This window comes from Myripristis murdjan, chromosome 3 (assembly GCF_902150065.1).
Source record: "Myripristis murdjan chromosome 3, fMyrMur1.1, whole genome shotgun sequence".
Classification (NCBI taxonomy): Eukaryota; Metazoa; Chordata; class Actinopteri; order Holocentriformes; family Holocentridae; genus Myripristis; species Myripristis murdjan.
The window spans coordinates 6,304,661-6,318,814 of NC_043982.1; the positions used below are offsets into that span (position 1 = coordinate 6,304,661).

Consider the following 14,154-nt stretch of genomic DNA (forward strand, 5'->3'; position numbering starts at 1 on the left):
TGATGAAACAACTTTAATGAGTCACTCTTTGAAAACAAAAAGTAAAGCAAAATATTTGTGTCAACCCCTGATGAAACATGACTCTAAAATGTCAAAGGTAGACTAATAGGCAAGCTAAAATTAAAATAAATTTGACAGACAACCTAAGACAAGAAAACACGTTTTCTGTCTTGCATGCCCTGAAGCTCTGACTTTTTATGAGCTTTAATGTTGACATACTTGAGGCATAGTTTAACCTTTGTATTGTTTCAAGTGAGAGGGTTACACCATTTAAAAATGATGCTCACTTATAAAATATTAGTAAATAGCAAACACATCACCTTAATGCAAGCAAGGGAACTGGCTAGAGCAAAAACTGAAGGAAGCTCAGAAAATACTGTACATTTTTAGAGTAGTGTCTTGTCATTTGACTAAATTGACTAAAGTGACTGTGACAAAAATGATCTAAAGTGCTTCTGACTAAAACTAAGAGTAATGTAAAATAAATAAACTAAAATCTGACTAAAACAAAAGAAAATATTTAAAGAGATGACTATGACTAAAAGTAAAATTCAGATACCTGTTAAAATTAACACGGATGTCAACCTGAGGAGACAAGCATGAACTTACTCAGTTATATGCTTCCAAGCATCATCATGGAGTTATTACCCTGCCGATGGAGTTGGACAGGGGATATGTTTTCCTGTTTTTCTTTATGTGTTTGTTAGCAGGATATCATAAAAAAAAAAAAAAAAAAAAAAAAATATGACTGGATTTGCACAAAACTTTGTGGAAAGCCTGGTCATGGGACAAGGAACAGCTGATCATGTCAATGGAAAGTTTGGTCATGAGTCATGGAAGAACAGGTGAACTATTTATGGCAATTGGCCAAAATGGGGCATGACAGTGGGCGTGGCCTAACACAAACAGTTACCCAACTTCCAAACAGAATCAGGTAACATGGCAAAACTTTGTGGAAAGCTTGGTCATGAGACAAGGAAGAGCTGATTAACCTTTCACCCCGATTGGCCAAAAGAGGGTGTGGTGGTGGGTGTGGCCTATCACAAAGAGAAGCATAACTCCAGCAACAGAAAAACTCCCTTAAATCAATCACACACACAAATGTTTAGTGTTTGAATTTGTTAAAAGAAAGCATTACATTCAATTAAAAGCTTGAAAAGTAAAAATTGACAAAAGTTTATTTTGGTCTCCTATGTGACATGGAAATAGCATATCTGGAGAACTGCACATTGTTGGCAGAGATATGAACTCTACTGCCTTCTGGTTATGACTGCATGATGTTGTTATTGTTTTATTGTATAGCAAATTAAATTGCCCTGTTGTTGAAATGTTATATACTATAAACATGCCTTGCCAGATGTCATGTTTCTAGTTGAGAATGTAATTTTGGACAAGACATCCGTGTATCACCTCCATCATGCCCATCCCTTATGAATAAATAATGTTTGGTCAGTTTTGGAAAAGCTAACCCTCAAAATACATGTAAAATTTTGTCTTTTTGGAAGACTGAAAGTTTAACAACTAAGATAGAGGCACGAAACCCCTCTCACATATTGCCAGGTCAATGAATGCACTTGAGAATCAATCCTGTTCAAAAATTCATGCTCACCATGGATCCACAACAAATTATTAAAAAGCTGCACAACTTTGAGGCCTTTTACCAAAAAGCCAGACAACTTTGAAAATAAATAAATAAATGAATAAGATGACGTCATAGAAATATACTCTATTATGATGAAATAAGATTTCAAGAGGCTCTTTTGAGTTGAATCACAAAATACTGAGTTTACTAATGCTCCATACAACAACTGCAACAAATCCCTTGGTTTGGCAAAGTTGATAAGATGAGGTATGTGAGCTCCTGATCCCATGTTATGATTAAATTATATAAAAGAAAAAACAGGACTGGAGTTGAATGACCCTATGGTAAAACAAACAGTCCGACTGTGTCTTGGGAGAATGCCATTGTGGTTGTAATCTTGAAGAGCCAAATCTTGGGGTCAAATAATGGATATGTGACGAAATGTAGATATAATGGATGCTGGTGGTGATGCTTAAGTGTTGTCATCATTCAAGTCGGTCAAATGTAGCTAGGGCAGCCTCTGAATCACTCTCGCTAGTCTTCTCCACTCATGGATCATTTCGGGTTTAAGAATAAAATTAGATTGAACAGAGTAAGATGGTGCATAAGTCACACCATTTTTGGTAGCATATCTTGCTGGTCATGCTTTTCTTTACATATTTTACATATTTTGAAACAACTATTTCTAGTTTTGTGGATGTTGAAGAATTCCGGTCACCGGCTTGGTCAGTGCAATCATCTGCTGTCCCCCTCAGGCAGTCACACTGGTGCTCACTTGTTCATTGTCCTAGGAACAAAAAGGGACTTAGTTAGTTAATGACACACAACTTTTGGCAAGGCATGACCAACAATAGACAACATTAGAAATGAGATCGGGTGTAATGGGCATGCTATCACCAAAACTGAATGAAAGAGATCAGCACTAAATCATATTAGACAGAGTGTTCCTGAACTGCTGACTATGGGTTGAAAGTAAAGCCTGTTGGCCTCGCCACACCTAATCAATCATGTCAAAGCAGAAATGCAACATGCTTGAGAGTTTCAACCCATATATCATTAGCCAGACCTGATTTTGGTATGTCTGTACGTGATACTTTGGTATAACAGCCTTTGGTAAGTAGTAACTTTTTCAGAGTTTTCTGCCTATGAAGTGAACCACCCTATACAGTGAACTGAATTTTTGGTGCTGGTGCATTTCCATCATCAGGCTCAATTATAAGGGAGTAACTGTCATTCAGTTATAATGTGTTTGGTATCATTTTAATGGGTAGTGTCTGGGCTTTTATTCAAGTCCTGTTGTGGGTCTGTTTGAGAAACAGGTGATGGCTGTTTATTACAAGGTGTAACAGGGGTCTTAACATGTGGTTTCCAGGGTACTGAAGGTGGTTGCTAGGGTGTTGGTAGATGGTTGCTATGGTGTTGTGACAATATTGTTGCATGTTCCTCGTTTTCCTGCCTATCTCTATTGTCACTGTCCAAAAAAGATAATCTGCCAAAACAGATAATCTAAAAACAAAGAGACAACAACTCTAACTCATTATTCCAGCACGGTTATCATTGCACTGAGAGATTAATGTCAGTGTCAGTGCTTACACAGTTCCTTTTTTTTGGCTTTGTGGGGCAGCAGCATGAAGTATCAGTTTGTGTTCTGAAATACAATGATAGTTCATCACCTGCTACTACTACTACTACGGTCAAATAACTGTGTCAGGTGTACATTTTTCAAGGCAGTGGGTTTACACTGTTCATTTACATAGACGAGGGCACCTGGACATGTTTGTAGATTCTTGAAAGACGTTTCACTTCTCATCCAAGAGGCTTCCTCAGTTCAGTTATGTCTGACATTTTAAAGGTCCTTCTAGGGATGGGCGATGGAAATTATCAGTAGCTATAAATGCTGTGATGGATTGCACTGGATAATTGTGCGATTCTCTATATTGAATCTGTATCCTGAAGAGTTTCTCATCACTATCAAATAAATATTAAATGAATTAAATTCAATTAAAAACCAACCAGTTGCAGACTCAGGGTCTGCTGGGAGCTCAACAAAAGCTTGCCCATTTGACAGAGAGAAACAGTGAGACAGGATGTTGGTGAACAAGCTGAAACTCCTGGAAGAGCGCAACAGGAAACAGATCACTGAGCTCCAGGAGGAAGGAAGCCATCACGGAGCTCCAGATGAACAATGGGGTGAGGGTGAGTGCTGAAGAGCTACTGTGGAAGCAATGCAAAACCACCAAGGAGCAAGAAAAAGTCATTGAGGAGCTCCACAGTGTCACTGGTGCTCTGCAACAGAGAGGAGAAGGGATGGAAGCAAGGGGAAGGAAAAGAGGGAGGAGGAGGAGGAGAATGATGAAAAAAAAAAAAGAGCATCAGTAAAGGCTCCAGAAAGACAGAGAAAGGGGGGAAGAGGAGGACAGAGAGCAAGAGAAGAAGAAGCAAAAAGAGGCAGAAATTAAGGAGAATGAAGCAGAATGGAGCAGAGATAGAGAGAGGTGAAAGAAAGAGATGAGAGAACAAACTGAGGAAAAATAAGATAACACAAGAGAAAAGGAAAAGGAAAAGGAATAGGCAGCACGAACTTCAGCAGGTCACCAAGAAGAACAAGAAGCCTCATTTTCTCTGCATTACTAGTATTTTTATTTAGCAAACCGCTGTTGCCTTTAATTCTGCATGTTAGTTTGTGATGACAGATTTAGGATATGTGTGATGTGTGAGTGTGCATATTGTGTCAAGGCAGCTCAGTTTCCAGTGAAAACCAGTAGTTGACTCCAGCATTACTAACTGAAACGATGGTTATCTGCCCACGTGCCTATGCAATGAGGACATCTAGTGGTCAGATAAAAACACTGCACCTCTATTACCTTAGGAAAACAAGTCTGACCTCACCAAACTCAACACCATGAAATTCCCCCATTCCACAGAAGAATGAACACCTGTTCATTCTTTTGTTAATGAGGGAATAGCCATCAATGAATAGGCTACAGTAAATCACCCCTAACATCAACAAGTGTGATACATTAAAACTATTATACTTTATGGATTCCTGAGAGATGGCAGAATATAATGCTGCACTCCATTCCCTGCGGAAGTCAGAAGTCAGTGCTGGAATGACATCACACCTGAGTGTGATGTCAAAATAAGGTGAAATACAAAACTTTATTTTTGTTTGCAAAAAAAAACAAAAACAACAACAACAAAAAAAAAACACAACATGTCAAATATTTGTTATTTTTCCAGGAAAGTCACTCAAGATCGAAAGAGGTCACAGTGTGGAAATAATGAAATAATGTATGTTTAGCACATGAATCAGAACAATGCTCTGGGTTGGGAATCTTAAAACTTTAATGGGAATATACTTGAGACCAATATAGATTACTCAGGTCAGTTTCTCATTATGATAATAGCCATACATCTACAATCAATGTCATTAACACTTATGGATACAGCTCCTCTGTGGATAATAACATTGTGTTTGATACTTTGGAAGAAAAAACCTCACACTGCTTGACCAGTGTTTCTTTAGTCTTGGAAGAACACTTGGACATACAACATATTAGACAGGTGGCCATTAGCTTGGCTTTAAAATGTTTTATGGAGAAATTTGACTTGACTGATATTTGGAGGGAACTGTTTCCAAATAATCTGCAATATATTTGGTATAACAGGGACTGCTCAAGGCAATCAAGGCAAAGAGTTGACTACTTGTTACAATCTATGTACCTGATAAATAATAACATTTAACCCTGCACTGACTGGTTATAAAACAATTTACATTTCAGTAACTATGTGCACAAGTCACACCTCAGCCCCAAAAGCCTAGTTTCTATGAAATTATCAAAATGTTTTTGGAACAAAGCAGAAACACTTATGGGAGAAATTAGGGATTCTTAAAATATGAGTTGGGGAAATGTCTCAGGAAATTTAGTGGTAATTTTGCCAAGGAAAAAAGAGCAACTTATGAGGAGATTATTATACAATAGCGGGAGGCCCAGTCTGATGGAGAGAGATGTGAATATCCAAAATTAAAAGTAAACTGGATGACTCATGCATGACTCATTCGTACATTCATTCTAGAACAAAATGGTAAGAGGAGGCTGAGCAAACCTAGTCTACTTCTACAAATTGGAAAAAAGTAAAACTTTGCATGCCAGACTTGATCAACTTACTGTGGATAATAATATAAACAAAGATCCCAGAGAGATGGTTACCTTTTGCTGCAATTTTTTCAGCAATCTATACAAATCCAAATATTGTGAGGCAACAGCCAACTCAGTAAGAGTCCAGGGTGTGATGGTGTAACCGCTGAGTTGTACAAAATGTTTGATGAGCAACTATCTAGTTTTTGGTTAAGGTCTTCTCAGAAAGCACCAAGAGAGAAGCTATTCTTACAAGTATGACTTATATTGTCGTCGCTTTGATTCCAAAACTCTGAGGTACTGACAAACAACAATCCCTCACCAGTGTTTTAGGATGAATCTAACCAAAATGTGTCCCACGTTAGCTGCTGGAAAAAAGAATTTGTGAAGTGGGGTCACTGTTTAAAATATCAATTCTAGCTGGGCTTCCAAATAAACCATTAATAGAACAAGTCTACAATTTTCACAATTGCTGTTCAAAACAATTAAACTAAATTATCCCAGTTTCATCAAAGCTCAGATTACAGCCTATGTACAGTCAGAAATGCAGGTCAACACAACACTGTGGAGAATGTGTAAATTTAATTCTCTGTTTATTACTGAGGTTGTAGTTTGCAGAGGTCTTATATTGAGAGGTGTTTCTATTTTTTTGTCCTCCCTATTTGTATACAATGAGGGGGACAGAATAGTAGAAACACATCTCAACTATTATGAATAGCTGAAAGAGGGTAAAATACTGCATTTCCCACAGAAGTTGGAAGTCAGAGGGAGTGACGTCACACCTTAGTTGACCGAGTTCCGGTACAAGTATATACAACACAATAAATAACACACAGTAATAAATAATAAATCAAATAATAAATCAATAACATTCACAGATAATAATAAATAATGATAATAGAAATAACGATGATATTAGAAAAGATTTTTTAATGTGCTCTTGTTCTTGTTTTTACATGCCCTTGTTGAAAGTTTAATTTATCTGTAAGTTTAATCCCTTAAACATATTTGTGTTTTTACTTCGATTTTTTCTTCACTTAACCAAGGCGTATAACAACAACAACAACAACAACAACAACAACAATGAATCAGCGACCTGTTATAATATTACTTCTTTATCACCGTGCAAACTTATGACAACGCAGGCCAGCCGGCCAACGGTACCAACAACAAAGATGACTATGTTGATCAAGAGAGTAAAAGCAAGCTCATTTCCGGTTTCGAAACCTCGCCACACACTGACCACTTCTTCCCTCTGTACCAACTGGCGAACTGAGTGAATTCACTTTCAGCTGCTTGCATGCTGACTGATTAAAAGTATCAAAACACGTTGCAGCAGTGTGTCATTTCAGGTTTTCAGATTTTTTTTAGCCTAAATAATAACCCTGCGTTCAATCTTAAATCACTGATGTATCTGTATCCGGATAAGAGAGGAGTGGGGCAGACACTCTCTGAACCACAGCCACAAACTCTCTCTGTGAGCTGCTATGATTACTCTTCTTATGCGATGGCACAGAAAGTTAATGGTGCTAATCAAATGTTCACTGAGGGGCCCACTGGTGTCAATGTAATGTTTAGCATGATGTCATTTTTACTGTGACCTTTTTATTCTATATTGTCCCTGTAACTCATGTCTTGTAGACGGGCATTTGTGTTTATATTAGCCAATTTTAGTTTTTCTAAACATTGTTTGCTTTATATTCGTGTATTTTCTTTCATATTCCTGTATATCATCTTTGATAATACATCTGATGACTATTGGCTGGCTGATAGATATCCCACAATGCTCTGCTAAACTACTTCCTTTTTCCTTTCGGCCATTTTCCGCCCTAGACGGTATGTTGAATTAATCTGTACACTCCTGAAACAAAATCTACCTCAATCCTTGGCATTTTTGCACTGTGTGTGAATTTCACTTACTATTTCCAATAGTTTGTATTGTCAGCTTTGAAACTATATGACTATTGTCACAGCTGGCCTCATAGACTTGCCAGACTTGATCTTAAAGTCCATGATGTCCATCCTAGCAGCATTAGCATGCTGGCTGTTGCTGTTGCATTTACAGGCCAGCTTCGGTGGCTGTTTATTTTATTTAAATGTACAAAGTGGACATTAACATGTATAATGAACGACAACAAGGAAACAGTGGTAGATAAGAGGCATTATCTCGTAGCTGTTTGGTGCACTTTTCTAAATATAAAGTAGCCGTAACCTGTGAGGTGTCTAGCTAGCTAACGTTAGCACCGCAGACATGTCTGTGTGGCGGCGGTGTGCCGGCTCATACCCATGCCCTGTGCCACGCTGTGTTCACAGGGAAGTCGGCAGCCATGGCCCCCAGCCGGAATGGAATGCTTCTGAACCCCCACTTCCACAAAGACTGGCAGAAAAGGGTGCGCACCTGGTTCAACCAGCCGGCCAGGAAGATCCGCAGGTGAGCACAGCCCGGGACGCTGCCTGCTAACTCACGCTTTGGCTTCATGGATGGTTAAGTCGCGACCAACATCCACGTCAAAAGGCTGTCAGAAGGAGTTACCAACTATTAGCAAACACTAAGTTTAGCGTGGTGGCCAGGTATTTTGGTTAAATTGACGACTGTATAGTCAACACAATCTCACCAAGTTGACTACATGTTTGAATTAGATGTAGGCATACTGTAAATATTGGAAGCAGAGTAGTCTAGGGCTGGTCAGCATGGATAAAAAAAAAAAAAAGTAATCTGTGACCGAATGTCTGTATTGTACTTTTATGAGATTCACACATGACTGTTGTTTAGCAGTCAGCAGTAATATGGATATGAGAGGCAAACAGGTCGCAGCAACAGCTAGAATAATCTATTACACTCAGAAATTTGCTGTAATGCAGCTTTTAAAATCAGTTAAATACAAAACTGTTGCCATACAAGAATATTTGGTCTTATTATGACATAGATATCAACCAGCCTTCAGTAGGCTATGATTTGGTGAAAGGATAATCAGGTTCATGTTTTTTTGTGCTTTGTAGTGTATATGTACAGCCTATACCCCAATTGTGGAAAAAGATATATTTATTCTAATTAAATCTGAAGTTGACACAAAATTATCTGTTTACATTGAAACAGCTTAAACCAGGCGTTCTCCAGGGATGTTGTTTCAGCTCAGGCCCAGTGACATTGTCTTTTTAGAATTGGTGCCTCAAAGCCTGTTGCATCTCTTGTTGTGGCAACCCATCAGACACATGCCCTCAGATGATAATATTTGAATTTGAAATGGTGTAGCAAACTATAAGCTAGTTAAATAGTATGTATATTAATTAAGGGAAATACAAACTTAAGAAAAATTTAAATGTTGTGATGTCTTGGTTTGATGTTGCATCTGAGAGTATGTGACCATTCTATCCGAATCTGATATTTTTTGTCATGAGGGAGATATTATAAAGTGAATTAATGCGTCTGGGCTCCATTTCTGTTGAAAGTTTTGGTGCCTTTTCGTAAGACGGTGATTTGACGAGAAATCCAATGTCAGCATGCAGCCTGGATAACTGATGTGAATGACAGCAAACCACCGGGTTACATTAGTTTGACAAAAATCACTCCCCTCTCAGGCGAAAGGCCCGTCAGGCTAAGGCCCGTCGTATTGCTCCCCGTCCTGTCGCTGGACCCTTGAGGCCACAGGTCAGGTGTCCCACTGTCAGGTACCACACCAAGGTTCGGGCTGGACGTGGCTTCACCCTGGAGGAACTGAAGGTAACACACACTGAAATAGTTTAGAAATATCTGGATCTGTGCTATAAATAGGAATTGTTCATTAGCAACAGCACACTCCTCCTTTGTTGACTTTTATATTTAACAAATAATTGGTTGATGCCAGTAAACCAGTAAAAAAAAAAAAAACTTCAGTAAAGAATTTGGGCTGTGAGGGTCAGTGTGGACACAAACCCTTTCCCAACCGCTTCAGAAGTGTTTGTCACACAGATGTCAAGATAACATTTACTAAGAGTGGATAAATCACCATTGCTCATTTGTATAAAAAGCCTGACTAACATAAGTGATCAACAGTCACTTTTGTAAAATGGGAAGCGATTTTGATCAGTGGTGTCGCTGAAGTGGTCAGTTGGTTGGAAATATGGGCTTTCAAGGTCAGACATGCTGAAAGCTGGTACACATCATGTAGAGCTCAAAAGTACTACATCAGTTAACCTCCTTTTGTGAACTACTTCACTGCACATGCAAAGTGCTGCATGGATGAGTCATGCTTGTTACCCAAACAAAGCCCACTTGGCAGAGGTGGCAGAGAAACAAGAAGTGTTCTCCAAAATTCTCTTGTCCTTGCCAAAGAATACTGTGCCTTTTTCTACCACCTCCATGCCTGCTGATAGACTTTGTGCGTCACCACAGAACATGGAGATGTGTATTTTTTCAACTAGGCTTAGACAGTAACAAGACTGAATAGAAAAAAAATAACATTCTGTGTTTTTGGTGTTTTGTTGTAGTTGGCCTATACAGCCTGTTCACATTACCACACACAAATCAAGGAGCCAGCCAGTCTGTACCACAGCACATGTCCCTGCTAGACTAGTTATACTTTGAGGACTGTTGTCAAACATTTAGGAATATAAGGATCATGTTTTTGTTTTTTTGCAGCAGTCAGATGATGACAAATTCTCCGGAATCTCTGTACCTCCGTGATGAACTCTTTGAACCCCTTTTCTGATGACTGCCTGTTCTAGGTCAAAATTGTGAAAACCAAACTGGGATTAACAACAGACAGTACAATACTTAACCCGTGTGTGCTGTGACTCTTCCTGCAGGCCGCTGGAATTCACAAAAAGACAGCCCGCACCATTGGCATCTCTGTTGATCCTCGCCGCCGCAACAGATCCACAGAATCTCTGCAGGCCAACGTGCAGCGCTTAAAGGAGTACCGCTCCAAGCTCATCCTTTTCCCCAGGAAGGCTTCTGCCCCCAAGAAGGGAGACAGCACTGTAAGTACCATCTCTGCCTTGTATTTGAGGTGTACGAGCAAAGAAAGCATTTGAACTTAACTGACATGTAAAAGTAAAATCCACAACAACTTTGATATGACTACTTCTTTTTTTGGTTAGAATACTTAATGAATCTCAATTAATCTTGCGTGTTTTCCATTATTAGTACTAGTGATATTTACTAGCCTGGTACGGCTATACTGATTCGTTTCCAGTGTTTGCTACATCGAACACAATCTTGGCACTGTCTGATTCAAACCCTTTGGAAAGCAGTAGCAGCAATGGCTATAATATGTAGCAGGTGATAGGATCAGCTATCTGTCAGTCATTAGCTAACTCTCCAACAAACGTCACACAGCATAGCACCAGAGCTAAACAAATGACAGTAGCTGTCAGCAAACTGGTAAGCATTTTGTTTGTGTTCTGTTGTTTGTTTCCCTGTTCAGTGCACTGTAGCCTCTCGCTGTCATCAGCTGATCCATTCCTATAGTTCGTCAAAGGGCACTAATTGGCCCGACCACTTTTTGGTAGCAAATCAAACTCTTCTATTGAACAGAGGTCTGACTGGTTTTATATATCTTAATTTGATTGCACAAGGTTAGCTGGCTGTAAATACCTAGCTCTTACCAGGCTAGATATTTACAAGAACTCACGAGAACAGTTACAAGAATGTGGATTTTGGCAGGTTTATGTTGACAGTCGGGCTGTTGTAGTGCTCGCTCATTAACATGCTTTTATTAAACTGTTTAGCTCAGTTTCTCGGAGAGCAAGTGTTGGAAACTTTTCCCAAAGCCATATGACTTTTTGCAGGTGAAAAGTAGTGACTATGTCTCAAAATTAGATAAGTACTTTCCAACTGATGTATTTATTTCCCTTTTACAAAGTAAATGGAATAGCTTTTATACTATCTTATTGCAAACAAAGGAGTATAAGTTAGTCAGTCTAATAATTGGCAGTTATTCATCATACTTCATGAACATGAAACACTAAAAGTGTTTATTTTTTCCTAACAGTAGACAAATGCAGATCCCCCCAGAATACCTTGTAGTTGTTTTAACAATTGCCTTAACTTTTTATTTGTACATCAATAGCAGTCAAGTGATGACAATTTCTCCGGAATCTCTGCACTTCATTGATGATTCCATTGAACCCCTTTTCTGATGACTGCTGTGCTTAAATAAACATTCAATTTGCTATTTAATTTTTGGTTGCACACATAGTGAGACTGGGAGTCATTACCAGACTGCATGGAATTGGATTTTGCCTTTTTTTTATGACAACACATAGAAATGCTTTAAAGTTGGACCAACTGTGAGTTGTTGTTGTTGTTTTTTTTTTTATTTTTTTATTTTTTTTTAGTTTTCCTTGGACAAGAACATGATATCAGATGATACAGCTCACATCTGAGACATTAATGATATTGGGCATGATGCCATTCAGAGCAGCAGTGGAAGCTAGACAGCCAGACACACACCACCCAAATAACATACACTCTGAAAATAACACTGTGGTGGCGAACTGCAGGGATTCGTTGCCACAATAAGAAGTAATCCATACATCACAGCCCTAATCAACTATACTGAGTATTGTTGGTGTGGTTACAAGTTGAATGGCCACTGATCTCAACTAAAACCGTGATTGTGATTATTTATTTTCCCTCCTTATCATTTACGTTGTTCAAATGTGTACTTTAAATCTGTTCAGTAGTTCTCTGGTGTGTAGCGAGCCTTGAAGTACAGTGTGTTGAGGGCTTAACTTTGTTTCCCATCTTTCCAGGAGGAGGAACTGAAGATGGCCACACAGCTCACCGGTCCAGTCATGCCCATCAAAACTGTAAGTTGCCGTTCCTACAAGAATGCTGCTAGGACACAAAACACTAGTCTAAATCCAATATGATACCAGCTTGAATCTATAGACTCAACAAAATGAGGTGGCAGGAATAAAATTGGCATCAGCTAATAACTTAAAGATCTGTCGATTTTTCATCTATTGCCTTCCATACATATAGGCTCATTACAGGGTTAATGGTATTTCATTTTTAATATTTAGAGGTTTTATGTTTGTACTACAACACAACTTGTGTTATCATATGAAGTTAGAAATGTTAAAAAAAAAAAAAAAAAAGCTGCATTAAGTATCAGGTCAAACAGCAGCGATAGGAAACAAGGTTTTTTCTACACAACAAAGATGCAGGACTGTTTTCAGTGCTCACAGTCTTGGCAGCTATTGTAGTAAGAGAGGATTGGCCGGTATTGATCAACTCATTAAGACGTGTGCAGCGGTTGTTTTATAACAGGGAGGAGAGCGGGCTCATGTGACCTGGTGTAACCCATCACTCTTAAAGAGAGATGGTGTAGAGGTAGAGAAAACAGCACACAAACTCATGAAATGCGAAAGTAGCAACTGTAGCTACTAGATGCCAAAAACAAAACACATGCACGTTGCATCGGGATGCACTGATGCACTAAATGTCACATCAGTGCAGCCACATCTTGAACATTAAGCCCAAGCTGTTTTATGGTCTCTTAAGCCTCTGAAGCTGTTAGTCATTTGTACATTTGAACAAGCAAACTGTTACATGTTGACCCTTTTCTGAAAAAGAAAAAAAAAATGCTGCCAGCAATAAGTGTGTATATCAAACAATTGACAGTTCACCAAATTAGACGTTGGTATCTGTTGTTGCTGTTGGCTAGATGAAATAATTTATAAAAAACCTGAGAAATATATACAACACTTAAGATTGTCATGTCTCTCCTTCAGGTGTACAAGAAGGAGAAGGCCCGGGTGATCTCTGAGGATGAGAAGAACTTCAAGGCCTTCGCCAGCTTGCGTATGGCCCGCGCCAATGCTCGTCTTTTTGGCATCCGTGCCAAGAGAGCCAAAGAGGCCGCCGAGCAGGACGTGGAGAAGAAGAAATAAAAATATTAGGTGATACAGAACTTTTCAAAATAAAGTGTTCAAAAGATGAATGTGAGAATGTCATGATTTAAAATACTGTTTTGACTAAAGTGAGATTTTCTGTGCTTCCATTGGAAGCTCAGAAAAGAGAGGTGGTGGTATAGATGGGAAAAGGCATATGATTTCCTGAATATTGGTAAATCATGGTATGTCATTGTTCTACAAATAGGTTACTTTGACAAGGAGTAAGAAACTGCCAGTATTGAGCATTCACGGTTTTGGTTACAGGGCTGTAGTTGTAGTTGTCCATATACTACCAAGTAGATGGGTAGATTACTGAGGTGGTAGGTTGGTGTACTCTTGGCCATGTTGCAAATAGGTTGGTATCATGGGCACCTAACTCAGGAAAGCCCAGTCTTCCTTCTCACCCTGAATGATTTTTTTTTTTTTTTTAAACAAGCCATTCCTCGCAAACTTGCACACATTTAACAGATTTGTATTGGACTTTGTTCACATCTCCAAGATACCTCTTTAAAGGTTTTTCCTCTCTGGTAAGTGAGTGCCTGTATGTTGTCG

At 38.9% G+C, this 14,154-nt stretch overlaps 1 protein-coding gene and 2 non-coding genes across 3 annotated transcripts; all 3 read left to right on the forward strand.

Moving 5' to 3' along the window:
* Positions 1-7,494: 7,494 nt before the first annotated feature.
* Positions 7,495-13,646, forward strand: rpl13 (ribosomal protein L13). Its single transcript, XM_030048507.1, has 6 exons — positions 7,495-7,557; positions 8,035-8,152; positions 9,301-9,442; positions 10,507-10,680; positions 12,457-12,513; positions 13,441-13,646. Exons 2-6 carry the CDS (start codon positions 8,049-8,051, stop codon positions 13,597-13,599), a joined length of 636 nt encoding a protein of 211 aa, XP_029904367.1. The 5' UTR covers positions 7,495-7,557; positions 8,035-8,048; the 3' UTR covers positions 13,600-13,646.
* LOC115357317 (small nucleolar RNA MBII-202) lies at positions 10,351-10,427 on the forward strand. The gene has a single exon (XR_003928093.1). It is a non-coding gene; the product is annotated as a small nucleolar RNA MBII-202 (small nucleolar RNA).
* On the forward strand, positions 11,780-11,859 carry LOC115357316 (small nucleolar RNA MBII-202). The gene has a single exon (XR_003928092.1). It is a non-coding gene; the product is annotated as a small nucleolar RNA MBII-202 (small nucleolar RNA).
* Positions 13,647-14,154: the final 508 nt, after the last annotated feature.

Excerpts from the sequence above, each read along its gene's own strand:
- rpl13 (XM_030048507.1), top strand. The coding sequence starts at position 8,049 with ATGGCCCCCAGCCGGAATGGAATGCTTCTGAACCCCCACTTCCACAAA. Across the intron at positions 8,153-9,300 it reads CCGGCCAGGAAGATCCGCAG|GCGAAAGGCCCGTCAGGCTA; the intron begins GTGAGCACAGCC and ends CTCCCCTCTCAG. Across the intron at positions 10,681-12,456 it reads CCAAGAAGGGAGACAGCACT|GAGGAGGAACTGAAGATGGC; the intron begins GTAAGTACCATC and ends CCATCTTTCCAG.